Consider the following 26,788-nt stretch of genomic DNA (forward strand, 5'->3'; position numbering starts at 1 on the left):
ACAACAACACTCTCATTTACTTGTCACTTGTTACAAGAGTATCTAACAAGCTTTTCTGCAAGAAAGGAAATATTGCCTTCAAATCTAGCTTCATAAGTGACATGAATAGAAAAAGATAATTTTGTTCAGAAATGGTTTATGGAGATCTTCCATGCTCCTGGCTTTGCTATGGGGGCAGCAACACCCAGGGGATGAAAGTAGTAGTAAACTGTATATTCCCTCCAGTAATTTGCAAAAACATCATATCTCTACGTCAAAATATGTTAGGATCAGCTCTTCCACCTCCTGCCATTTCAGGAGGTTTCCACCCAGCTCAACAGACTAGTGATGACTGCTACAAATTCTGTCTTGCTGTGTCCTTGGGTCTTAGCTTCTCACCTTTAGACAAGCTCGATAAGCCTCCACTTTATCAAGATCCAAAGGAACAGTCTCCTCTTCAGACAGTCTGACTTCAAAAACTCTGATCACATCCTCTGTTTGTAGAATAAGCTGGAGCAGACACCTCAGTACATTCAAGCTACAATAAATAATACAACACAAGACAAATCCATTACGGACTGAAGCAGGAAAGGTGCTAACTCTAATTGGAAGTCATTAGTTAAAGAGAAAAGACAACACAGACGAAAATTCAGCGATACCCATGATCCTCTCTCCCCCCCTTTTTTTTTTAAAGTCTTTAAGAAAAGAAAAAATTCACTTAAGTATCTGTTTCTACCTACATAGAGAGCATTTGTAGGAAAGAAGGTGTAATTATATACCACTGATAACAAAAGGCAGATTTATGGACTAAGAATTATGGAAGAAAGTGAATGATTTATTGATATAACCTCAATTTTCTTACCTGTCTAAGTAGCCAGCAGAAACACCATTAATATTCTCCAGTTTTTGAAATAAGGCATTTATCTCTGATTGCAAGTACACATACTTTTCACAGCCCCTGAAGTTAGGCAGCAAGTCCTTATGCTTATTGAGGGTTTCAGCCATTATTTGAGAGTCATTCTGCACACCCTAAGGAAAGAGAACACCTGATTTACACATTTTTGGTGGCTGAATGATCGTTCTACAACACATAAGCTATTGGTCTCCTTATCCAAATAGTCTGGTCTTAACTAACCAGCTGGACTGAAGAATGAAGCAGTGCCTCGGATAATTAACATTCTGCAGTTCCTATTTTGTACCATCCACAACAGGTAATACCTCTTTTTGAGCACCTCTTCCACTCTAGAACTCAGCTCTGTAGCAAGCAGGTCACAGAATGCCTTATTGTCAGCTACTCTCAGTGGACACGCTGAAGTCCTTCTTGCAACCTCACTGCCCCCAGAAGAATTTCTCAGACCGAATCTGTTCCCTTTTCTTACTAATCTTCTCTTTCCAGTCTCCTTCAATAACTCTTATTAAGAGTTGGAAGGGGGAGAGAGTCTGTAAGCCTCAAGTACGCACTCGCATCCCACAGACAGCGCTTCAACAGTAGCTGGCAACGTGGGGTCCTTAAAAAAGGATGTTAACAGTGATTTAACCTGGATGAGGCTTAACATGAGCTCATGTCCACTTGACATCAGGCTTTTTGTACTCTTAGCTTGCCAAAATTAGTCTTCTAAAACACAAGAGTAAACTTCTTCTACTTGGGCACCCGGATAAGGAGCTAAACACCAATCCAAATATCATGGTTAGCTTCCAATTGAAAAATCTAGGCACAGGGTGTGGGTGTGTCTTTCCCAGCTGATCAGGAATACAATTGCAGTATGCCCTGCAGGACAGTCATGATGATCTTAAGAAGCTCAATGAAAAACATACATAGTTACCTCTAATTCCTGTATTCTGACTGAAAAGTCATGCAGAGCCCCTTGATCCACTCCAAGTGGAGCTCTTTGAACCATCCGTATCTCTGAAGATTCAATCTGACGCCGAAGTTTCTGAAGCTCCATCAGCAGCCAGGCCTCCTGTTTATCATGTTCTCTATTTCTCTCATTAACTATAATGGTGTTTGAGGAACCCACTGGACAGGTCTCAGTTGGGATCACTGTAAAATTGTGTAAATGTCATCTGCCAGAGAACTGACCTCCTACACAGCAGAAAGCCAATGCAGTGCCAAACTGACCTAAGTACTGATTTGATTTGTAGAACTTAGAAGAGAGAGATCTGGGCCAGTAGGCAGCTGTTTAAAGTAATGAAGTTTCCCCTTCAGAAAAAAATAAACTTGCTTCCTCAAACGCAGTAGTGAGGTTTTGCTTCCTAACAACTGAAAACATAACAGACGGATTAAAACCCTCTCCTTTTCCCACCAAGTTCCATGAACTTCAGAGGACTATTCCCAGATTCACAGCCATAGAAGGAAGAAAGGAAAACATACCCCTCCCTGTGCATGGCCAGTTTTGTTTTACTGGTAGACAGCAACTACAGTTCTTGGACACGTTTTTGTCTATATGTTTATGAGAACTTTTTCACAAAGTGAAAATGCAGCCCCTTCTCTTCCATTCTAAAGAAAGAAACCCAAGCAGTACAATATCTGCAAGAAAACAAGGGGACAACAGACCTGGTTGCGGCTGCCGCGGTTGATTTGGCAGTTGTATAATCAAGGTTTGGTAGTGCTTCTGAGCATCAGTGAACTGAGTCTGCATCTTCCGTTTGTCTTCATCACCAAACATCTCTGAGCCTTGGCTGTTCCTGAGGAATTCTTGATAATGGATCTCTAGGTCAGTTATTATTTTCTGGTAATCTTCCTTACGCATTGTTTTCAGCTGAAATAAAGAAGACTAGTTTTGAAAAAAGGCAGCAACTGAAGAAGGTATATGACTAGTGAATTATTAAGGAACGTACTAGTATACCTACAGAAGGGCAGAGGAACCTCATTTTAGAATAAAACCTACACAGGCTGCCTCCACAAGCATGGTGCACAAAGTGCCTTTTAAGCTAATCTATTCCTGTAAAAAAACATTTCACAACTTAAGAATACTGCAACTTTGCCTTTTACTGTGTCTATTCATGCCCTTGCATTGTGGGAACTAGTACAGCAAGTATGTGGTTAAGTCCCCTTAGCTGACCTTTATTTTTATCCATATCATGTTTCAATAGGAAAGCATTTTGCTTTTCCTTAAATAAAATGACAGCTTCTATACCGAACAGCTTGTGCAACACAGCAAAAGGAAGGCACGTGATTTTGCAGAACATACAGCAAACGTTGTTTGGGGTGGTAGAGGACAGGTCAGTGATGATGTCCTTGGTCCACAGTTAAGGCCTGATAGAGTATTACCTTAGCAATAGTCATCGCTCTGATTTTCTCAATGTCAATCATACAATAATGCCAAGATACCAGGCTCTTCATGTTGATGTACAGCTGATTCCACAGAGCCAGAATAGCTTCATAGTATTGTTCAATTCTGAGATGGGAAAAGAAATTCCATAGTCAAAACCTACAGCATAGCCACAAAATATCGCAAGAAACATCCACTAGAGGTTGAGTGTGTTAAAGTTTGCTCTCTACTAGAAAAAATATGCAAATGAATTTATCCTTAACTTTCAAATGAATAAGTAGTATACTAATGAATATACAACTAAAATTCCAAACTCTCTCCAGTAATTTGCATAAGAACATAGGTATCGCTGCTAACCAGGGCCTGAAGTAATATTATGCACATAATTCTAAATACCAAAAGACATCAAAAAGTATTAACTACAAGACAAACCAGGCTTTCAGACAGAACTTTGAACAACCAGGACGAGACTACAGCATGAGCACAACATCTGAGCTGGTTCCTATATGTTGAATTGGCTCGTAGATTTGCACAACACAGCACACCCTAAGTAGTAAGTCCAACAGCAGCAGTACATGGATATAGACCTACCGACTGCTCACTCAAGCTCGTTTGCTGCATTGTGTAGACCTCCTGGCTCAGGTCTCTGTTAGCTTAGGGATTTTCTACACCGAGTACCCTTACACAAAGTGGCTATAAGAAGTGTGTTCCTATTACTGTTGGCGTCAAGCTGATGTCTTGCACATTTACAGAGCCTTGTGCCTGTTCTAACCTACGGCAGTTAGAGACAACTTTAAGGCAGCACACGTTACCAGGGATGAAAAAAGCCTTGTTAAAGTTAAGTTTTAAATATTTTTAAATCCCATCCTAGTTTCCAGCAAGTTTCACATCTTTCTCAAGTCAAGAGTCTAATCCTTAACTCCCCACCCTATAAAGGTGAGTGGCACTATGATTAGGACACAGACTGAGCTTTGTGGTCGGCTGCTATTTTAAGCAAACCGTATCTACACCCAGCAGCATATGCGCAAACCCAGGCAGCAACTCACTTTGTAGCAAGATCCACTGCTAATGGATTGGGTGGTGGGATGATAAGACTAACAGATGGCACCAGCATATCCACTCCTCCAGGGCCAGTCACTAACCACTTGCTACGTTCATTATTGTCCTTCAGGATGCATTCATCTCCTTTGCGCACTGTTTTCTGTAAGAAATGCAGAAGAACATTTTTTTCCTTTAGTTAAGCAAGATGGGGTTTCTAGGAGAAAAGAAAGATGCATGTAGATCACAGAATCGGGAATGCTTCACAGCTGCCAGGTGCAGGTGTGAATCGTGGCTTTGTATTACTGCACAAGATCAGTAGAGATTAACCCATTCCCCCTGAATCTGGTTTCCATGAAAAGAAAATCCTGGAAGTCCAAGTGGGAGCCACAGAACACTAGGCAGTCGCCAGCTGATCATCAGACTTGGGGCTTGCCATGACATACAGAGTGGACACATGGGCACTGTAAGCTACGCAATCATTTATGTCCGTAAGCCACCCCACAGCAAGATGGAAGCAAAAGGATGCATCCATACTTGTGAAGGGACTGGGAGCAAGTGCTGCAGAGCTAGATCCACTAGCCACATCTGCCAGAAATTCTGACACCCTGAGGCCACGGGTGTGGTCATGGTGCAGCTTACAACCCACATGCATCCAAGAGGGGAAAGCTCCTCCTGTCATTTATCATGACAGGAGTCCCTCACTGCATCACACCTCTACGGCCAGCAAATTTTTGACATTACTAGCAAAAGGCCACAGGCTTTGCTTTGACCTAACCATGCAGGATCTCTGGATTTGTCTGGGCTTGCCTTCACCTGAGCAGATTTTAGCTTGTTTAACTGTGAGGACAATTGCCAAGCAGCCAGGTAACCACTGACTAAATTTGTTTAGCTTTGCTTACAGTAGCAACAAGTAGTTACTTTGTGTGCTTCTGTGATTGCAGAATAAAATGTGGTACAGAGCACAGCACAAACCCCAGACTGTAAACACAAATCACAATGGTCAGTGTCACTATAGGAGTGCAACCTAGTGAATCAGGTAAAACAGGTTTTACAGATAAAGAGCAGGAAAACTAGGTAATTGGGAAACAGCAAAGAAAAAGAGCAGACAAAGAGCACGTAAGCAGAAAATGCACCTAAGCATGGTGTTAAGAAACAACGCAGAAATAAACCCGAGCATCTCCAGTACCAAAGAGGAAGAAACCACCATCATTAACTTCATATTCCTCCCTGCAAAGAGCTGGGTATGCAAATGACCGATTGGACATTCCCCCACCTTTTGTCAGATGAAGTGCTGACTTAAAGAAAATGATGAAAGAACAGGGAAAGATGCTGGGAAGCATCTGTATAACAATTTTAACCCTATTAATAATGAGCCTTTCTTGTGCTAATTTGAACCATGAATGCTAATGTCATTTAAACTGGAATAATAATAATCATTTTGACTAGACATAATGCTATTTAAACTGAAATAATAATAATCATTTTGACTAGACATACTCAAACAATGTATGAGAATCCAAGTTTGTTTTTTTGTCCTGAAGAAACTCAAATGCTGACCAAAAGCAGACAAAAATGTTACACCTATCAACTCAGTAGCATGATTACTAAATCATTTGCCATGTTTTAGTTTACTTGATGTTCATTTCAGCCAAAAGGAGAACACATTACCAGATCTTGTTTGTAGTCACACAAAGCCTTAAGGATAATGGGCTTGTTACTCCGGTAGTCTGGGTTACGTGGCTTCAGCTGCACAATCTTCTTGGATTTATTCACCAAACTCTGCACTTGCCTCTTGTATTCAAGAATTCTCTCCCGTTCATTCTGCAAAGATTAATTGTATGTTAAAAACTCATTCTGAAAATAAACCACATTTAGCTCCCACTGGTTTATTACAAGAAGCATACATCTGGAGCTCACTGTAGGCAAAACTTCCTTTAGCTCCAGTGGGATGAGTCTTAGGCCTATAATGTGAAACTGCAGTTTTAAAAAAAAAAAAAGAGAAGAGAAACAACAAAATAAATATCTTCACAACTCCAGAAAAGACTATGTTGTTCTTCATACAGATCTGTAAGATGGTTAAAATGAGGTGTAAGAAACAGGAATAAATATAAAGAATTATTGTAATATTAATGTTAAAAAAAATAGCAACTACACTCTCAACCCTGACTTCATCAATTGCCCTTTATATCACTGACCTATTTTTCTTCATATATATTCAATTTGGAATTGCAGGAGCTAACTCTTGCTGAGCAAATTGCTAAAAACAAACAAAAAAACCCTTGAGTTCAGTCCTTTCAAAGAGACTACAGAGATATAAAATAACATGATGATGAATCATTTATTAAATGCACTTATCCTTTGAGGCAAAAATCTATTCTACCACCTATGAACACTAATCTTTCATTTTTTTAATTTGTTAGAAGGTCAGAAGCTTTGAAATTTGGTAGGCTCATTCCAGGTTTAAAATAAAGTAAAATAAAATAAAAAAATCAACAGTTCCCAAACAATATTGCACAGTTTAAGTAACACTGATCCATTTGTAGGCTATCCTAAGAAATGGGCATGAACATACCATTAACATTTCAAGTTCACGCAGTACTGTTTATCACCATTGCAGTACACATGGCTTAATATTTGGTATCTGAAGAGGGCAACCGATTTCCATGCAAGACAGAACATAACCTGTGAGTTGCGTGGAACAGTACCTCCAACTCTTTGATCTGCTCCAGCAAGCATTGCAGTGACATGCTCTTATCACACATGAACTTCTTTCTGATGGAGTCTTGTAAATTCTTCAGATAACACTCTGTGGCTTGGGCCTCTTCAAAGAACTACAAGAAAAAAGGGACGTGATTTCAGTTGCACACATCTCTCACAAAAATGTCCACTAAAAAATACTGAATTCCTTCAATGAGAAATCCCAGTTCACATCTGCCAGAACAGTAGCATTTTCAACAGCACGATAACACTGTATTATGTCTAACTGTGCATAGATTTAGGAAGATTTTGACACAGGAAAAATACCTGTGGTGGGATTCCCACTTTTAACAAAAGTAGTAAAGAACATGACAGATCTCCTATGAACTATTCATCACATTCACAATCCATAAACTAAATTCTGAAAGCTCTTACTTCAGCGTGTGTTGATAGCCCTGGAAATTCTTACACATTGAAAACAGCGAATACAGTTTTTTGTTACTCAATAATGCTAGCAAGTGAAATGAGCTTTTTGAAATTTGCAAATTCTTTAAAAAAAACCTGCTTAAATACGAAGGGTTTTTATTAAATTAATAATTCATGAATGTTTATCTAGTATAATTCAGTATAATTCAAAGTAAGTGTGAATTCTCCACATCACTACTCACCTGAAAGTAAGCTGCATTCTCTTTCAGATGTACATCAATGCATTTGGTAATCTGAAGGATCCAGCTCCACTGAGTTTGTAACGTATCCATGTAGGCCTAAGAAAAATAAAAATATACAGAACTCAGATCTTCACAGTGATCTCTCTCCCATACCTACACTCAAGTACAATTATTTATGCTTTACATAAATGCAAATGAAATGTCTGCTAAAACAAATTCATGCACACCAGAATAATGCAACTCATGCAAATAGTTCCCCAACTTTTAAGTGTCTACCTAACTGAAGAGAGTCAAATACACGTTTGTGGGATGTGGAGAGAAATTTGTTCATGATGTGAATTTTGTCTGATCAACATAAAGCCTGAAGTTCATGAGCAAAGGGGTGAAATGCATAAAATAGTAGTGCAAATAAAGTATTTCAATTGCGAATTGTCATGTTCTCCTTCCAAGGAGCAGTGTCAAACACAATTGCTTATGATGGCTACTTTTAAATCAGAACTTCTCACATACTCCTTATGCAAGTTCTTCAGAAAAGTACACACAACTTATTACTTCACTGCTGGAGCTTACAAGGATCTTTCCTTTAAGGCAGAAAAGGACCACAGAGGGAATTATGAATGGTGATTCTACACAACATGATAACAAATTACAAAGTAAACGCGTTGAAAAGTGGAAAGAACTCATTTTTTCCTATTAGCTTCTTTCAGCTTCAGGGTTCTTATGCACACTTAAAACTACAACTACAGCATATCCTAATAGGATGAGATTTTCCAAATCGTTACAGCCTTTGTAATTGAAATGTAAACATATAACAAGCCATGATAGCAAAAATATCTTGGCTAAGCTGTAGAAATGCACTGTAAATTTCAGTTGCAGAAAGTATTTGCACCCAGATTAAACATAAACTTTCAAAGGGTGTGGCTATCTTCAAAACATGCCTTCTAAGATAACAGAAGAAGAATGACATGCCTTCCTACTATAAATTCTGCTGCACTGAAGTTAACTCACATGAGGTACAGCAATTTCAATATATTTAGACAAGTCCCTAAGCCCCTGTATTAATTTTTATATACATCTATCATCAAATTTGGTAGCAATGAGATCTCCCCCAAGCTGTTAAGAAGGCTGCAGTAGTTGCGGCCAGGTTTGCAGAGGAAGGTAGTAATGTTTATTAGAGCAGTTCATACAGCTGGATGAAAAGGGAAATGATTTTTGGCAAGCAAATCCTTCTCAGGTCCAAATGCAGCATTTCGTTTGTGGACTTCCACTGAGAAGTTTTCCCACATAGCAACTAAAGGAGCAAGTTAAATCACATAAGTCTAACTCACCTCAATTTTGTCTGAAGCAGGGTGCTGGTTGAGAACTAGCTGGTCACTTTCCTGCTTTAGCTTGTTGAGTTCTTTTTCTTTAAGCTCCAGTTCACTCATACGTTTCTAAACAACCAAAACACAGCATTAAACTAGCCTCCAAAGGCACGGTGCTTAGAATAATTTACTTAAAATTTTCCAGATAGTTATGACTCTGTGAAATTATCCCTGCTAACTTTAAATATTAATTCTACTCTGTGCACTGAAGCTAAATATGAAGACAGCAGAATCAAAGAATGTAGTCATTTCAGTTCTAGTCTCTAGACTTGATGCTTCACAGAGAAAAGCATGCAAAATTTAGCCTTTCCTCTCAAAAAGGAATGATGGATGCAAGAATGATTGCATCTTGCAACATCCAGAACAACTGAACTTAAAAATAAATAAATAAAAAAATACATTTAGAGAATCCCCTTAATGGTGTGAACTTTCATTCCTTTTTTACTTTGGTAATCAGCTCCAACATAGGCTTAAGAAACACACATGCTCAATTTCCTTTTGTAACCACAGAAGACAAGAAGGAGCAGTGCAAACCACCTCTGACAGTGCTCTCAATGTGTTGCTGGCAAGACCATCATGGGAAGAGAGCAATTCCCTCCAGCATAGCCCTACTTCCTGGTGAAGAGATCAGTACCACATACAGAGATCCCTAGCCCCTGAGTAGTCATAACAGGGAGAACTGAACTGCTTGATTCAAGTCCCCTACTTTAGCATGTCAACAGAATGACTGTGTGCACAAGCTACATGTGATTACTGGTTCTCAGTGAACTGTACTGATAAGGTCAGTTTCCAAGGTCAAAAGAATCCACAAGTGGTTGATTGAGCACAATCTTCCAGTTCATGTACAATCTTGATTCAAAAGGTTGTCACACAGTACTTAATCCAACAGTGTTTTGACAAAAAAAAAAAAAAAAAAAGGTACTTAGAGAGAAGAAATGCCTGCCCTGTTCTCCCTCAATATGCCAAAAGAGAGTCCACAGAAAGCAGGAGGAGGTTGTGCTGTCTTACAGAGAAGGCCTCCTGCTTCCTAGCGATATCTGTGTTCCTGTCACTCCAGTCATAGAGAAGCTCCTCTTCCTCACAGTCATTGATCCACATGATCTCTCTGCTGGTGGCTTGGATGAGGTTCTGGAATTGACGGAGCTGATCCATTCTCTCAAACGAGTATTTCTGCAAGGAATTCCAGAGATGAGAAGCAATAAACACAGAAAAGCCTGTGCTGGGTGGAGAAGGGGTAGACAAAAGCATAGCATGCATATTTATGGTGTTTTGGTTTTTTTTGAACTAAGAATAACATTCCAAACCACACAGCTATAAAACCTATAGGCAATGGATAGTGGATAACATGCCTTGATCTACAGAGCTATGAAACCTGTTGGCAATGGACAGTGGATAACGTGCCTGGATTTAAAAAATAATGGGAATCTGAAGTCAGCAGCTTCCTAAAGCCATTTCAAACACAAGCGTAGCAGACATGTAGGCAAGCAAGCAAAAAGACATAGGGGAAAATACAAGAAAATGACTGAACATTTAACATCACTTTTACTCGCATTTGCTGCTGACAGTATATCCTTGATGTTGTAGCAGCACCTTTTGCGCAGATGATGCTTCATGAAAAGATTCCTTCTCTGTCCTTACACGATAATAAATATCCTGTTATTTGAAACGTGTACAGGAAGCAGCTTCCAATTCTAAGGGTTACATCTACTATTTGCACAAGATTCTCAGTGTTTTACATGAAGACCCAACATGGACAAGATGCACAGCCCTAAACAAGATTTGGTTCTAAACACAGCTTTGAGTCATTTTTTAAGCTTCTAATATAGACTAACTCTACTGCTACATCCACTCCCATTAAGGAGGTAGAGTTCTACTCTTCACCTGCTTAGTGACCAACCTCCTTTACCCACTGCAAACTAGAAACTTCCTGGTAAGTCAATTATAAACCAGGTAATGAATTAATCTCAAATTCATGCCTCAAACTAAGTCTCATCTAAACGACAAAACACTCCTGAATGGAATTAGTTTTACATGCATCTATCATTTTGTTGAAGCTTGAAGTGTCCCTTGACTATCACACCAGTGCTAAGAAAGCAAAAAGCATTTATCATTGAGGGTATCAGATATGAACATATCTTGTGCTCACCAGCAGTCCTTCGTATTCTTCCTCCAGCTGATGAACCGCAGCCTTCTCACGCTGAAACAGAGACAGCAAATATTTAGCGTGCCTTCTATGAGTTGCCTTTTTGTGGGTACTTCCTTTACAGTGCCAGTACCATGATATTATAATTTCATGTGATATTTTGGAAATGCCTGCAAGGTACATCGGTGAGCAGCAGATCTGTACCACTGGAGGGCCAGAAGTATAAAACCAAGGCTTGGACAAACTTATTTCTCATGACAATGTTATAAGCCAGGTTGAACATAACCCCTGTAACACAAAAACAGCTTCCAAAATTGGATCTCTTTACCAAACTCCTAGATAGCTTGTGGGGAACCACCTAGCCCTAGAGCTAGCTTTATGAAGACTGTGGAGTAATATAAACTATGATCCTGAGCAGCATGCTCCAATTTTTATTCCCATTTCTTTAACTTGGAACCTGCACAACCTTGGAACTAGTGTTTGATAGGGCTATATTATTAACTTTCTTATAAACAGAAGGGAAAAGAAAATAACAACCCTTCAGCTTTTCAGCTTGCCTGAGAAAACTAAGCTTCAGAACTGAATCCCTTTTCTTTAGATCCAACTCTCTCCCCCCTCGCCCATTTGAGGAATTAACAGAAAAGAATGGAGATGAAGTAAATATTCCTCCAATATCTAGTTGTTAGGGTGACAGCAGAGGTTAACCACTGCACTTTCACTGACTTCTTTATTCCAATCACAAAACCCAGACTGGACCAGAAGCCTCAGAAGGGAGGGAGGAAAAAAAAAAAAAAAAGCCCTAAATTTAGCCCAGAGTTTGGTCTTTTTTCACAAAAACTCCCTCATTACTCAAGGCTGTATTTTACTCACATTATCCTTTCACTTTCTTGTTTTAACATAAGTAAGTGAGAACAATCATTCTTAGCCATTCTTCTCACCAAAAATATCCTGATATTTATTTGCCAGGTACACAACAACAAAATGTTAAATAACTACTAAATTCTCATTATAAAATTCTGGGGAAAGAAGCAGAACACTGAATAATCATGAAATAATAAATACTAGGGTGGAAAGCAGTTATTATGACATCAGTGTTTTCTGAAGAGAAGCTGAGCTGATCAGCATTACTTGCTGTAGTCAAACACTGGCAAGCCAAGGACACAAATCTAGATTAAGCAATGTATAAGGGAAGACAGTAATTACCAGGTCTGTTTTGACTTTGTCCAAGTGCCAGCGATAGTCTCCAATGGCATTATGAGTTCTCCTATGGTCACTAATCTGTTGCTCAATGGACGCTGCATCAAACCCCCATTTCACTAGCTCCATTTCAGACTAGGAAAAAGAGACAGTATTTGTACTTTCATTTCCAAAAAGACATCATCTACATCAGAGCATCAAGGAATTGAATTGAAAGAAATGTGACCATACAATAAAGAGTAAAACTAAACAAAGGGAAATTCAGATCAGGGGTTAAAAATTTCTTAAAATTGCCCTTGCTTAAACTGTGTGACAGGCTTCTAAAGTAGAAGAAACAAAGTAGAGAAAATATTTAAGTTGCTTAAAATTAGACAAGATGAAGCACACTCAGTAGTGTATTTCATGTTTACTTTGGACTAAACTGTGCTCTTACGTTCTATAGTACAGTTACATTCTTATCACTCTGAAAACAAATTGTGACGCTACTCATGCAACTCATGTGAAAATGCACAGTTCTGTAGCCCAGTATACTACATTCCATTTTAATTACACCCATGCAGCTTCACTGACTTCAGTTAAACGTAGTCCAACTAAATGAAGAAAAAAAAAAAAAAAAGAAGCCTACCAATGTATTAGATAAACTGAAAGGGCTATAGAATATGTTTGTTTTGCATTTTGGCAACATTTATTATAGGATGCTCAGTACAAATCTCTAGGAACAGCCTTAGAAAGAACAGTAATACAACTGGATAATTACTAACTTGAAAACTATCTGACTGCAGTTCTCTGTTTCATTATTTGCAAATATAAAATTCCACTGAATTCACAACCCAATTCCTCAAATTCCAAAGCACCTTTTATGCTGTGAAGACACAATCATAATCCATCTCTGTACGAATGCCATTGTGCACATGCACACCGTAGAGAATTCGAAATCTTATTCCTGGGTTGGGACTGAATTTAATAATTACCAGCCTGAAGCCAAATCTCTGAGTCAACAGATGTCAACAAAGCCTGAACTACACTCAAGCAAAAGGGTTCAAAGGCAAGACTGAAAATATTCCAAGAAATGAAATGTTTTACTTTCAGACATCTAAAAGTTACAGGACTTTGACCCTTCTCATTATATTTACACAGTCTAGCTAGACTGTAGCAACAGCAGCAATCTTGGATGACTGCCAATATGTGAACAAAGGCTGTCTGGATTTCAGTTCACCTTCCCTAACTCTGCAATGGAAATTTGACAAACCTTCCTACCAGCTGATTCTCCTGTCAGCGAACTATCCAGGTATAGAAGACACACAAACACCAGCAGAAAAACACAGCTGCTCAGACTGTTTAACATCTCATCATGTTAACTAGAAGGAATGTTATCTCAGCCCCAATGTGAGCAGATCGTGACAAACAGTGGAAAGAAAAGGTATAGGGAAAATTTATTTTGAACTTCGCAATAAATAAATAAATATATATATATATATAAAAAACTCAAAAGCCCAATAGGAGGCTAAGCACTTACTGGCCTCACCTCCACTTTGCTTTATGGACTGAAGGGGAGAGAGAATGATCCTTTTGCTTTCATAGGAGCTATTGTGCGTGAACACAGCTTGCTTATGCTTCCTATGCTTAGCGAGGGGTGTCTCAGCTGGGAGGCATGTGGCATCTCTGGGAGGTACATGTTCCTCATCTTTCATCACTGGAAGAAGGCCCAGTGTCTGTCCAACATCACTCCTCAAACCATGGCAGGTCTAACAAATAGCCTGCTCTCCCACAGTATGTGAAGTGCAATCATACCTGCTGTTGCTTTACTGGCACAATGTCTGTAAATGTTAGCACTCAAGTGCATCTCCACTTCCCCTTCCTCTAAAATATGCCACGATATGGGAGGGCACTGGAACACTAGACTACAACTGGCACTCGCATAGAAGTATGGAAACTGTACAGAGCTCTCCCCTGCTCATCTGGTTTGCATAGAAGCCACCTGGTAAACACCACATGCAGGTAACAATGACAGAATCACTAAGCAACAACCTAATAAAGAGAGAGAAAAATAATGCAATTTCAAATTACAGGGAGTCAGCAAATTGTAACTTGGGCCTCCTTGTTCTTTCTCCCCTACCTGTCTGTTAAAAGTGCTCTCCAACTACAAACACAGAACTTCCACCCCAGCAGCACAAGAGCACTACAAGCTCTGAGTGTGTGTTTCTACTCCAGGTTACACCATCAACAGCTGTGGATAGGCAAATTTATTCTGTGCATGCAACAGATACACATGAAAATGCTGAAGCTGACTTATGAAAGTCTAGTCCTGTGGCAATCAACTGTACCTTCTGGATCCCATTGTGATAAGGATAGATTAGAGGGAGGACAACTGCAAAATACTGGACAATGGTTAGATCTGTGAAGCTGGTCTTATCTGTTAAAAGGGTTAAAATAAATATGAAGCATAAAGGAAATCTGTGGAAGGAAGGAAGGAAATATTGAACGTAATAATCTCTAACACAAACATGCCAATGCCTTTTGTTAACAGCTGTGTCTTGTTTTTGTTTTCAAATTTGACTTCCACTCTTTTCCCCTGCAAAAGACTCCAAAATCCATTTTTGTATTTCAGTGGAAACTCACTATATGTACAATGCTGCAAATATAAGAGGGAAAAAAGGAGGGGGGGGAAGAACTTGGAACAATCTACTACCATTTATTTGTACTTTTAATGTTCTAGTGGCAGTCAGAACATTATTGCATGCAAGGTGACATTCATCAGCAAAATTAGGTCTGAGCATTGTCTTTAGGTTTTGGAGAAATTTACCTTCTGCTGTCTCATCCAGTTCAAACATTCACTTGTGACACGTTTCGTATACTCATCCCAGCCTGAACCACTCTGAGAGGAGTAGCAACCACCACCTTTGGAGCTGGCCCTCCTGGCGCGGGGAACACTGATAGCTTTGTATAGGGCACGCATTTGCTCTTGAAGTTGAAGCAGCCTGAAAGGAAAGGTAACAGTTGGTTTCTATGAGGAAAACACACAGAAAACATGGGAACAACACAATTCATATCTCCTGCTGAATCATCAGGTATTCAGAAAGAAATGCTGATAGCATAGGCTGTGGAAAAAATACAGTGACTGAAATTTCACAGGGACAACCAGGACGTGAAATTCTGTGATAAACCACTGCACAGCCTTTCTCCATGTTAGCATGCCCAAAACAAACTGATTTCATCCCACCTTATTGATTTCTGCCACAGCCTGCAACACCAGAGAATGTGAGCACTCCAGACACCACAGAATTTTATCTGTCACATTCCCTCCCCCAGCCCTTCCTTAGGGCCTTCCAGTACCTCTTCTGATACATTTCACAGGGCTGGTTCATCTGCCTTAGCTCCCTGATCAGCCCATCAAGGATGTCCATTTGGTCATTTGCCTGTGCAAAACATTCTTCCAGATCTCTGTTCCCTCTAATCTGGACACCATCCCCATATTTCAATTCCTAAAATTAAAAAAAATAAAAAGAAAAAGAGGTGGAGATTAAATAAAACAATCTGAAGCTTATACAGTGATTATTTAAAGAGATGTTATGAGGACCAACTATTTTTAAGAAGTATAAGAGGTTTCAACTGCTAGGTCGCCCATTGACAGTTTTACCTGGCAGAAGGCCATTTAATAAATGATTCATAGTAATTTGAAAGTCATTATTATGAATAAAATACACAAGGAAGTTATTAAAATATAATACCAACAAAACATTTCCATAAAGAATAACAGGTCCTGATGGAGTTTTATTTCAGTGGAGCCAAGGATGCACTCAGTGTGCTGAATTTTTAAGATCTTACATAGCAGGAACAACTTTTGTGTTTAGAAGAAGACACTCAAGAAGCAGACACTCTGTCCTTGCTGGAGCTGGCGAATATTGCTCCTGATTTTACAGAAGTTTCTCCGAGATTCTAAGAGTCACAGCCACAGCTCCTCTCCTTGCAAAATGCAGAATGCACCCCATCTGCCTGGGACTAACTCCTTGCATAGTCACATTTTTTTGCATCCCATCTCATAATCCAAAGTTCTATGTAAATTCTCTGTGTGTCTTCTCAGTGCAGTGGACCAGCATGGTCATGGTGGTTCCAGCAGGAAGACAAGGCTTTTTGATCTCATCTTGCACTGACATACCCATGATAAGCTAAAAGTAATCCAGCTGTGGTTTGATTTTGCAAAGAAAATGATGATGGGCTTCATTACTTTGTCCCTCAGGAAAAAAAAAAAAAAGAAAAAAACAAGCAATGTACGTTGTGGCACCATGCTGTAACTAAACATTGCTTCCTTTTAACTTCACTGGAATAATATTAATCCTTAACAAGAGGCAGTATTTACTATAGCATTGATTTTTATATAAACATACTCACACATTCTGTACCTCTGAAAAGGAAATAAACTGCTAACCACAGTGTTCATTCCTGAAGGAATTTTCTGTCTACAGAGGGTCAAGAAGTGTGCATTAAATCACTTCTACTACAAGAACTGCGAATGGATTCTGGATTTCTGTAGCCTCAACAGCAGGATATGCCCACCACCCTACGCTTCCTTTGACTTCAGCAGGAACCAAGGACATTCCACATTGGCCAGGACTGGCACTGGTGTCAATGAGTAACCCATCCCCAGCCACAATGGGTTTGTGTAGTACACAGCAAAGGTTATCTGTACGTATTTCAGATCAAACAGCCAACAAGATTTTAATCTAATTTCAAGCACTTCTTTAGCAATCAACTAGAAAAATAAATGTAGTGAAGGTTTTTCTGATGGTGGTTCAGGTTCATTATGGCTCAGAAAATGCTGCCGATATTTTACAGGATACACTAAGAGAGTGTTAAGTGGCTATAACATTATTAGCAACTGTTGGCCTAAAACTGAAAAAAAAAAAAAAAGATGGAGTAGAATCTGAAGGGAGTTTTGTTGGTAGTGGTGATTGGGGTTTGTTTGTTTGGTTTGTTTTTTTTTTAATCAAAAGGCTCCCTTTTCTTAACCAGCTGCATTTCAACCAGTTTTACTGAACACTGAATGTAGACAGAAGAGGACACCTAGAAAGGATATATGTTATTCCACTCCAAGGGTAAGGTGGCAGCTCCCTCAGAAAAAAAGCTGATATAACAGAAAAGAGGTGAAGAACCACAGTCTGTATGTTCAGATAACAGTGCAGCATTTGTTCCCTGTAACATTTAAAATCACTTTTTCTAAGAACAAAAAGCACTCACAGGTTGCACTATGAGTTCAGCTCGCATCAGGCAATCCGAACAATTTTGCAAAAGCTCTTGAATGGTGTTCTGACGTCTGGAAACTGTACAGGTCCCATTCTGACTGTTGGTGGGGGAAAGAATAAGATGAAGTAAGTACAAAGTAATCACACATCATAAAGAGAAATGTGAAGTAGAAATTCCCAACAGCTACAGGAAGTGACATGAAATAATAAATCCAGTTAAGCTTCATGGAGACGAATGTGCTTGATCTGTGTGTCCCTATACACACACACACACACACACACAACTTCGCTGCAGTTCAATGCTGATTCCACAACAGCAGATTCATGATTCTGCAGTAGCAGATATGGAGTAACTTCACCATTGGATTGAGCAGAAGATGGAACCTCACATGTGGTTAAGAGAAAGGTTTTCCTCTGATACAGGTATTTGCAGCTTTGATAAATGAAATTTTGACAGTATTACAGTAGAAATAAATTATTCATGATCTTTCTTAAGAGTCCATAAATTAGAATGTAACCTTTACATTACGTTATCATACATGCTATCACACAAGCTATTGAACTTAAGACTGTAAAAGGAAAGCAGGCTCCTCTGCTCTTCAAGCGCATGAGCACACAAGTCTATGCAAGTATACGAATGTCTATGCAAGTATATGCGAAGGGCCCTTTTATCAGTGGAAATAATAAAAGACTAGTGCAGTGTCTTAAAAAGGCATTACAAGATGCTTAAGCTATTACAAAAACAGATGTAGGAGCTGGAGTCAGAGTACTTGCTTTCTTACAAAGAAGTAAAAGGGGAGTTTTGGGGTTCCAAGTAAACTCCCGAACCAAAATCACTGGTGGGGGAAAAAGCCAAGGTAGATAGCAGAGTCATTATTGTTGTCTTGCACATAATCTCTTGCACCCATCCCGCCAGAAGGCTGCCATTCCTGCATTTGCTCATCCTGGGACCCTGCCACCAAAGCAAGCCACTGCTAGCTGAATGTGGGTGAGGTGCTTGAAGCTAGGAATCATTCCCTGCTGATGGAATCAGAGCTCCCAAGCAAGCTCAGGCAGCTCCCAAACCCAAGCACTTGCCAGTGAAACTAAAATAAACCACTACTAAGAGACAGTAAGAAACTAGGACACTTCCAAGCCTTGCCTAGTTTTCTAACTGCAGTGCTCACAGCAGGTAACCTTTTCCATTACAAATCACTCAAGGCCCAAGTCTTCCACAGAGCATTAACAGCAAAAAGTCTATCTTTGCAAACCTGCCCAACTCAGCAGAACCAACACATCACCTGGATTCAGTGGCAATCTTTCAACCGACTTCAGCAGCCTCTGATCATACTTAGTAAAAGGAGCCATGACACACAGTAGAGCTGTCCTTGGGAAGAAGCACCACAGTGAAGGGAAACGTTCACCAGCATCCTTTAAGAGCACTTTTGCGGTGCATGTAGTTTGTCACTCAGCAGCCTGCCGTTCTCCTACCAGCTCTTCTTGAGCAAGTGGAAAAAGTTTGAGCAAATTTTTAAGCTGCTTCTGTCAATACCTGGGAATAAACCTTTCAAGACAAAGAGACAGGACTGAAAAATCACTGAGTGGCTTAAAACAAGCTGTACACACGCAACTCCTCACTTACACTGTAACCCTTTGGCTGCATAAATATTGCACCGTACTGTGTTATGCATGCCCATATGCCTTGGAAACACCTTAAAGAAAATTGCACAACTGATTTTATGCCAGGCTTCCCCCATCAGCTTCCTTTTTAAAATCCTTCCTTCTCCTTAGGCATAGCTGTTGTGTTTGGATCTAGAAGCATGCAACTGCATCTAAAATTTACATTAATTATACCCACAATTATCCTCATTAATGAAACATAGTAAAGAAGAGAGAGGAATCTTACAAGTAATTTTCTCTTTTTAGAACATGAGAAGAGTATTTCTGTTTTCTTCAATTGCTTTTTTAATCATCTCCTGACAGCTACAAATACCTGATGTCCATTAAAGCCAAAGGAACTATAGATGAGGACCAGACCTCTACTGTAATAAATCAGTGCATCTCTGCTGAGTTCAGTGTAACTCAACTGACCTCAAAGGTCACTTTAGTGATAGTGAATTAGTTCACTTTACACTGAGAGGAGGTCTAAACAAGGACTGCCAGTTAACAGAATAAGAAATTGTGAAGAAAAGGTATTTTCAAATAAATCAAATTTCTAGAATAATTTACAAGACAGGAAAAGCAGAATTACAAGTACTCTGTGTTCATCCCAATGATATTAAAACACTACATCCAACATTATTGTCCAGATAATAAAAAAAGTTGGAAAGCTGTAGATAGTTGAATACAGATGCACAGAATTGATTTAAAGGGAGGAGCAAACAACTTGCACTGGGAAGCTTTAGTATGCCCTAATTAGATCTTCAAATGAAGATCTGTAAGTTCCTTGTTTAGAGTTCATGGGGCCCTTCACAAGGAGAAAGCAGAAAGTGAGGCTCTCCAATCTACCAGATAAAGACATAACCAAAAATAATGGCCAAAGCTGGAGCAATACAAACTGAAATGAGAAAGAGCACAGTAGTTCAACAATGTAGCTTTCAACACCCTGTATGCAATGTTTTTATTGTTGTTAGTTAATTATTTTAACTATTTTGTTGGTCAAAATACTGAGACTGATGCTAGGATAATGGATGAGAAGGCAGTATCCTGTTAAATGTAGCTTATGACACCAGGAGAACTAATGGCTTTCCCAGCCAGGGGAAATGACAGGCCTTCAATGGGAACGAGCAGATCAAAGAAGAAACCCCAATGCAGAGTAAGCAGACATCCAACCTGCAGGCAGAAGGAAAAAAACAGACAAAGGTATACCATATCCAACACAATGGCATAAAGGGGAAAAAAAATACTGGACCAGAAAAACTCAGGCAAACCCTAACCCACGAACATGCTAGGTGGCATCACAATGCAGAGGCACGAAAGAACATGAATTTTCAAAGTACAACCTTGTAGCCTAGATTCTACATAAAAATACATTTATGACCCTCAGAAAGATGTAGGACCCTGATGATCCCCACACAAGGCAGATTTAGTGGATTGACAAAGGACTATTTATTGGTAATCTGTCATTTCATCTCATTTTGTTTACAAGAAACTGAACGAGAATAAAGTAACATTTCGGTCATTGCAACAACTACTGGTGCTATGATGACATTTTGATTTAACTCTGGCAACATCTAAAGCTCAAATCTGTGAATGGGGTCCTGCTGCACTAAACACTGCACACAGTGAAAATGGGCCAGTTTTTCCACTTGATTTAGCACACCCTGTAAATAGTTTTCAGTGTTTTGAACCCTTCCACGTACCTGTGCAGAAAGGGACCCAACTGGAGCTTGGACCTTTTAGCCAGACTTATAGCACAAGAGCGCCAGGACTGCTACTAATAAATAAACACCTTTGTACAAACCTGACTAATGGCCATACTGCTTTGGATCTTCAATCCCTGTGGAACAGGGCTGAGCCAAACAGCCTAGACTGCTTCAGACCTGAGCTGGTAACCTACTTGTACCAGCAACTCAAAATTTTAGGCTGTGACACATATTTTGAAGGCAAGTCATGAATTTCAAAACAACGCTATTCATTATTAAACGCTGAATTTATTATTAAAATGACTTCATTTTAATAGTCATTAACTATTCAAGGAACAAATAGGGGAATAGTGCCTTTGTTTTAAAACTAGGAGAATACTTCAAAACACAGAGAAATCACTTTTGATTTGGGGAAGGCTACAGATGTTAAGATGTGGCCCTGCAGATCTCTACGGCCAGAAGAGCACCCGAAAAGAGACAGCATCATCATGTTGCCATCATTCTGCATAGGAAGCATGAGGCTTGCTCCCTGTCAGGGCAAAACGCTTTGTTCCCATGCCCTGCTGCAAGCAGGTTTTGTACAGGGCAATATTTGAGACACCTCCCTGCTGCAATATACCTGCTGAGCCGAGCTTGGCTATCGCCACACTGGTGAGTCCTGAATTTCTGAGCTAGGTTTGCACTTCTCTGTGAAGTGGATGCTTGTGAGACACGTTGCTCCACAGAAAGAAGAAATAACTATTTCTGCTTGTTTTAAGCAGGACTGAGAGACACCCTCAAGGCCACTCAATGAGTTGTGAGTGTGGCAATCAGTGCTTCAAGCACACCTGTGCCTATGTCCCTCAAGCACACCATGGGTGGCTACCACCATCGCCAGCATATTTAAGAAGCTACATTATTTCTCAAACAACACATTCTGAATAAATGATAGACCCTCTGTAAACAATCAACTTCCATCCTTGCAGGTCCAACTGATCTGTTGCTAATGCAGGATGCACAAGGCGAGGAGGAAAGCCAACTATGCTCTTCTTCATCACTGCCTACCTCTGCTAAAAACACACAAACACATTGGGGCCGCTCTAGTCTCTGCCTCCTTCAGCATCCAGCAGCTGCTGTGTCACCTGGGGGGCAGCGAGGGTCCAGAGGAGCAGTGGACACGCAGAAGAACATCCGTCCAGCAGTGCTGTGGAAATTGTTTCACGATTCCTTAATGCTTTGGAAGCATAAAAAAATGATACTCTCAGCCCAAAGATCTGATTTAAGAGGGTACACATCAAGTCAGAATAGTGTCTTAATTTTTTTGGCTCCACAAAATATTTATACTTTTAAAAATCTGAAGCATTTTTTTCCATTGACAAAGGTCTTTTTGCAGGTCCAAAGTATCAAGCAACTCCCATAACTCAACACAGAGTCTGAAGCTAAGCAAAACAATAGCACCTCTCTTTTTTTTTTTCCTCCATACACACAAATTTGTTTGAACAAGCAATAGATTCATCAAGGGATTACCCGGTATGCCCAGGCTAGGTGAGTTAAAAGAAAAACGTGAACTGGAACAGAAATCTCCAGCACGCAGGCTGCACACACCATCAGCTGAGCCACCTCGCACCCGCCATCTGCTAGCTGCATGTGTGCACCTGGAAATCCAAGTATTAAAAAATTGGTTTTAACACACAGGAGATGTATGACAAATAGAGAATCTCTGGAGAGAAACAGCTAACAGGTGAGCAATCAACTATCTGTAAAAATATAACCAGAAATTAAACTACTACATAACAGGAGTTTTTTTACCCCTTAAAGACGGTGAATGCGACTGTCAGAAAACATCAATAATTTGATAATGGGCTTTTCTCTTTGCATCTCTGCTCCTACTAGGATCAGCTTTAGCACAGTGCAGCCTCAGACACCTTCATATTTGGAAGCACAGGTCATGTACATAGGCCATGACATGATAAAGCTATCTTTTGAAGGTTATCATTGTGCATGATCGGGCTCTTAATCCCTTTAGAAATGTGCCAAAAAAAAAAAAAAAGGCACCAGTGAAGTCTTAAAACTGCCAAGGCCACGTGAGCTCGGTGGAAGCAGGGTTTCACAAGGGGCCCTGCCACACCTGTTTGAAGAAAATTCTCACACCCCTGAGCAGGACTTCTGCCACTGGCATGAATCACCAGCAGCGAGGCCTGCCAGCTGCACCGGGCTGCAGGCACGTCCGCACAGCCTGCGCTGCCTCTCCCATCGCCAGCTCTGCAAGAGGGAGGTGCAGGACCCAGCGCCCAGCCAGCACAGCGAGGTGAGGAGACAAGGCAACATGGCTCCTCCAACAACAGCCACCCAAAACACATCTGGCAAATGTTTTCATGCTTTCAAAGACACATAGAATAGCTTGCAATGGAACCGATCTCAGAAGGGTACCTCTAAAAAGGTGAGTTAGGAGGGGTGCAAGCTGGTTTCCTTCTTATCTTGTGCAGCCCTACCAGTTGCTGTTAAGAGATACTTCCGTGCTGGCTCGACCACGGGGCATACCTAGCGAGCACGGCAGGCATTTGGCAGTTCAGACGCATTCTTTACTCTCCGTCTTCCTATAGTTTTGTTTGTCACTAGGGCAGTTGTCATGCCCAGCATGATACAGTGATTCATCTTGGGCAGGACCCTGCAGACCACTGCGAGGACGATCGGATGAACAAAAATGCAGCTTTGGACCTGTTTCCTCTAAGCCTGTCCGGCAGTCCCTGCCAGTAACATCAAGACTTGGGATCTGAATTTCTAGATCCTTTCCTAGTTTAAGGTGCTGGCGTTCCATGAACCTTTAAGCAAATCTTGTGCATAAATTAGTTTTTGCAGCAATGTATCACTTGGCAATCATGAACCTTATGACCTCTTTTCTCCCCCAGTCTTAATAAAACTGCTGAACTTGCCGCTGTCTTTTTGTCTTCTCTCCCAGATCATCAGATTTTATCTCTCATAGCAAAGACATTGATAAATATTTGACTGATTCATTGGCAGTTTAGAAGTGCATGACTCAACATCAAGCTGAGTATCTGTACTCGGGGCCAAGCTCATCCTGAGTTCCCAAGCCAGAAGAAACCGGGAATGTTGTAAAAGCACCTTGCTGAGCCCTAAGGGTAGGGAGCGTCTTATATTGCTCTGTGACTAATGTAATACTCAGCACAGACTTGTTTGACAGAATACGCCCCAAAACTTACAAGACTAGACCCTAAGCTAAATCCTACTGCATTGAAAATTAAGGTACAGTAATTTTCTCCACTGAAAAAGGAAGCCTCAGTTTTTCCATTCAGCAACTGCCACTAAAATGTATCACTAAACATATCAGACGTAACACAGTTATTAAAACCAATTCCACAGACTATGCAAGACAGTAACAGATGCAAGATCCTGCAAGCACAACCTGCACAGGATTTTGTGGATTTTCTGCACACAGCACATGTGCAAAATCAGACTTGACTGCTTTTTTTCATCAAATGGCAACAAACCCCTCATTTTCTACTTTGGGACATACTGTACTTCAAATCAGCACCAATCTAAAATAAGCCTGTGCAACTCAGTAATGTGCAAGCACATACATTTTTCAAATACTTATTCAAAATGTTTTTGAATGGTCAGACCTTTACATGTACAAGAAGATTGTATGTAAAATACATATATGTATTTCAATCTGATTAACAGGGGAAGTTAGTAACATGCAGAGACCTTCGAATAAAGGGAAAGGGAACTTTCATTGTAACATCCTTGCCAGTTACACTTTCCCAAAAAGGAAATATGAACATTATATTACAGAGAATAAATGAAACTATGTTGATAGAAGATCATTAACTTCTTCACCAGGCCTATCCTCTCCGTTCTTGCTAAGACACCACTGAAAGCTAAAGAAATAAAAGCCTAACAGACTGTGGGCTAGTTTAAAATACGTAACAAAAGCCAAAGAACGCTAAATTGAAGTATTTCTCCTCTAGTGAGAGTCAGGACTAATAGGGAAGGCATACCAGTGAATCCACTGTAGTTGCACCAGAGTGAAGACTGGAAAAAGACCAGGGAGGAATTAGCATGCTCCGCCATTTATTCTTCATGGCTGTCTCTTAAAAGCAGTAAAGGTATTTGCAGTGGAGCACCACTAGCAAAACAGACCCTCAAAAATGCAACACAGCTACAGTGTTTCGGAATCCTAGCATGTGCAGTCTCCCTTGGTAAGGTATTGAATTGTTCTCATTATACTTCAATAGATAGGCATTCTCATACTGACTGCAGCAGCGGGTAGCCATGTTACAGCAGCAGCTAATCACAATGCACACAGCAAACCAAGACTGAAATGAAGAACTAAGAACTGTGCAAAGTAATAAACAAACATAGGTAGAATGCAAGTTATGTCCTGCGTTCAGTGGTCCTCTGGCAACAGATCTGAAACACCTAAACGGAGCTCTCGGCACTGACTAGGGTTATCCTAATTCTCAACAGCCACTTACAGGTATGCTTATTTCATAAAGCCTACAAATTCTCATCTGCTGTTTACTTGCTGTATGTGTTTAACTCTCATCCTTCTGCAATCTGATCAGGATGTCAGTAAAGTTAGGGCTTGTAACTTAACACAAATTACATGACGGCACTTCCAAATCATTTCTCAAGTCAGTGGCATCGATAATTAGAGCTACAGGTTTAACAGAACCGCTCCATGTGTTAAATAAATAAATAAATAAATAAATAAAGCCTAATGGCCAGCAGTGTTCCGTATAGGTGGCTATCAGACACCGATGTCATTTCCTTCAGCGACTAGCAAGGGGATTCACAGACAGGTCTTCATAACCACTGTGCTTGGTTTTCATACATTTGGAGCACCTCTTGGCCCCAAAAAGGCTTTGCCAAAACTTCAACCGTGCAGGCTGGCGTCTTCCCTGCAAGGTCTCCACCACGCCGGTGCCAAGAGGGGAGGCAGAAGGCGGAGGACAGCCTCGCCCTTGCCCAGCCTCGAACCAAACTGGAGGCTGAACAAGGCACAGGCTCCCAGCAAACTGTTTTACGTGCCAGGATGGATCAGTCGGGTCAAGCACAGACACAAAGACTCCGCTCCGCTCTCCACCCCATCACCCTCCCCACTGAGAGCCCCCCCAAAAAATCAAACCTAACGAGGAGATGAACAACAGCCTCCCGCACCTACCCGTACCCGTCCGAGGCATAGTCCCCTCCGTAGGTCTTCTGGTAGTAGTAGGTCTTGTGCGTGTGGGTGCCGCCGCCACCGCCGCCCACCACATGGGAGCTCATCTCGTAGCGCAGGTCGGTGCCCGAGTCGGCCCGCGCCATGCGGCCCAGCGTGTTGAGCCGCGGGTGCGAGCCGCCGTTCATGCTCATGGCGGCGGGCGGGACGCGGGGCGAGGAGGGCACAAGGGGGACAGACGAGCCGGGGCCAGAGGGGGGAGCGGCATTCACCGCCCGGAGGGCCCCAGCTGACGGCAGGCAGCCGGGGAGGGCGAGGGCAGGGAGCCGGGGAGGCGAGGTGCAGGGCGGGGGGCGCCGCCGAGCGAGGCTGCGGAAGGTGCTGGTGGTGCTGGTGGTGGCGGCGGCGGCAAGAGCAGAGATGCCGTCCCTTCCCCTCCCCGCCGGCACAGGAAAGGCGAAGCCACACCTTTCGGCGGAGGTTTTAAGCCGCCACCTCCTCCTCCTCCTCCCTCAGCGGCCCCGGCCTCCCTCCTGCCCTCTTTCCTAGCCCGGCCTCCGGCATGCTGTGGCCCCGGCCCCCCGGCCGGGCCTTCCACCTGCCAGGGTGCCCTCACGAGTTTTCGGTGTGGAGGTCGGAGCACCATTAAAAACTTCAAATGGAATTTGTGTCAGCTCAGCCG

The 26,788-nt window shown here is 41.1% G+C and overlaps 1 protein-coding gene across 4 annotated transcripts in view; it reads right to left on the bottom strand.

Moving 5' to 3' along the window:
* DSP (desmoplakin) overlaps window positions 1-26,567 on the bottom strand; it is a 39,648-nt gene extending 13,081 nt beyond the window's left edge. For 2 of the 4 annotated variants that reach the window (XM_013179290.3, XM_013179287.3), the window contains exons 1-17: window positions 26,110-26,567; window positions 17,597-17,699; window positions 15,695-15,843; window positions 15,165-15,339; window positions 12,368-12,496; window positions 11,168-11,218; window positions 10,030-10,191; window positions 8,986-9,090; window positions 7,658-7,753; window positions 6,998-7,123; window positions 5,961-6,113; window positions 4,298-4,452; window positions 3,251-3,377; window positions 2,534-2,738; window positions 1,803-2,020; window positions 842-1,008; window positions 379-517 (exon numbers count right to left, since the gene is read on the bottom strand). In XM_013179290.3, coding sequence (XP_013034744.3) covers window positions 379-517; window positions 842-1,008; window positions 1,803-2,020; window positions 2,534-2,738; window positions 3,251-3,377; window positions 4,298-4,452; window positions 5,961-6,113; window positions 6,998-7,123; window positions 7,658-7,753; window positions 8,986-9,090; window positions 10,030-10,191; window positions 11,168-11,218; window positions 12,368-12,496; window positions 15,165-15,339; window positions 15,695-15,843; window positions 17,597-17,699; window positions 26,110-26,300 — 2,451 coding nt within the window. In that variant the 5' untranslated portion in view covers window positions 26,301-26,567. The remainder of the gene's footprint in view (window positions 1-378; window positions 518-841; window positions 1,009-1,802; window positions 2,021-2,533; window positions 2,739-3,250; window positions 3,378-4,297; window positions 4,453-5,960; window positions 6,114-6,997; window positions 7,124-7,657; window positions 7,754-8,985; window positions 9,091-10,029; window positions 10,192-11,167; window positions 11,219-12,367; window positions 12,497-15,164; window positions 15,340-15,694; window positions 15,844-17,596; window positions 17,700-26,109) is intronic. The other 2 variants (XM_013179288.3, XM_013179289.3) reach the window with 2 other exon arrangements.
* Between the last annotated feature and the right edge of the window lie 221 nt (window positions 26,568-26,788).

The sequence above is a fragment of the Anser cygnoides genome, chromosome 2 (genome assembly GCF_040182565.1).
Source record: "Anser cygnoides isolate HZ-2024a breed goose chromosome 2, Taihu_goose_T2T_genome, whole genome shotgun sequence".
In the NCBI taxonomy this organism is placed as follows: Eukaryota; Metazoa; Chordata; class Aves; order Anseriformes; family Anatidae; genus Anser; species Anser cygnoides.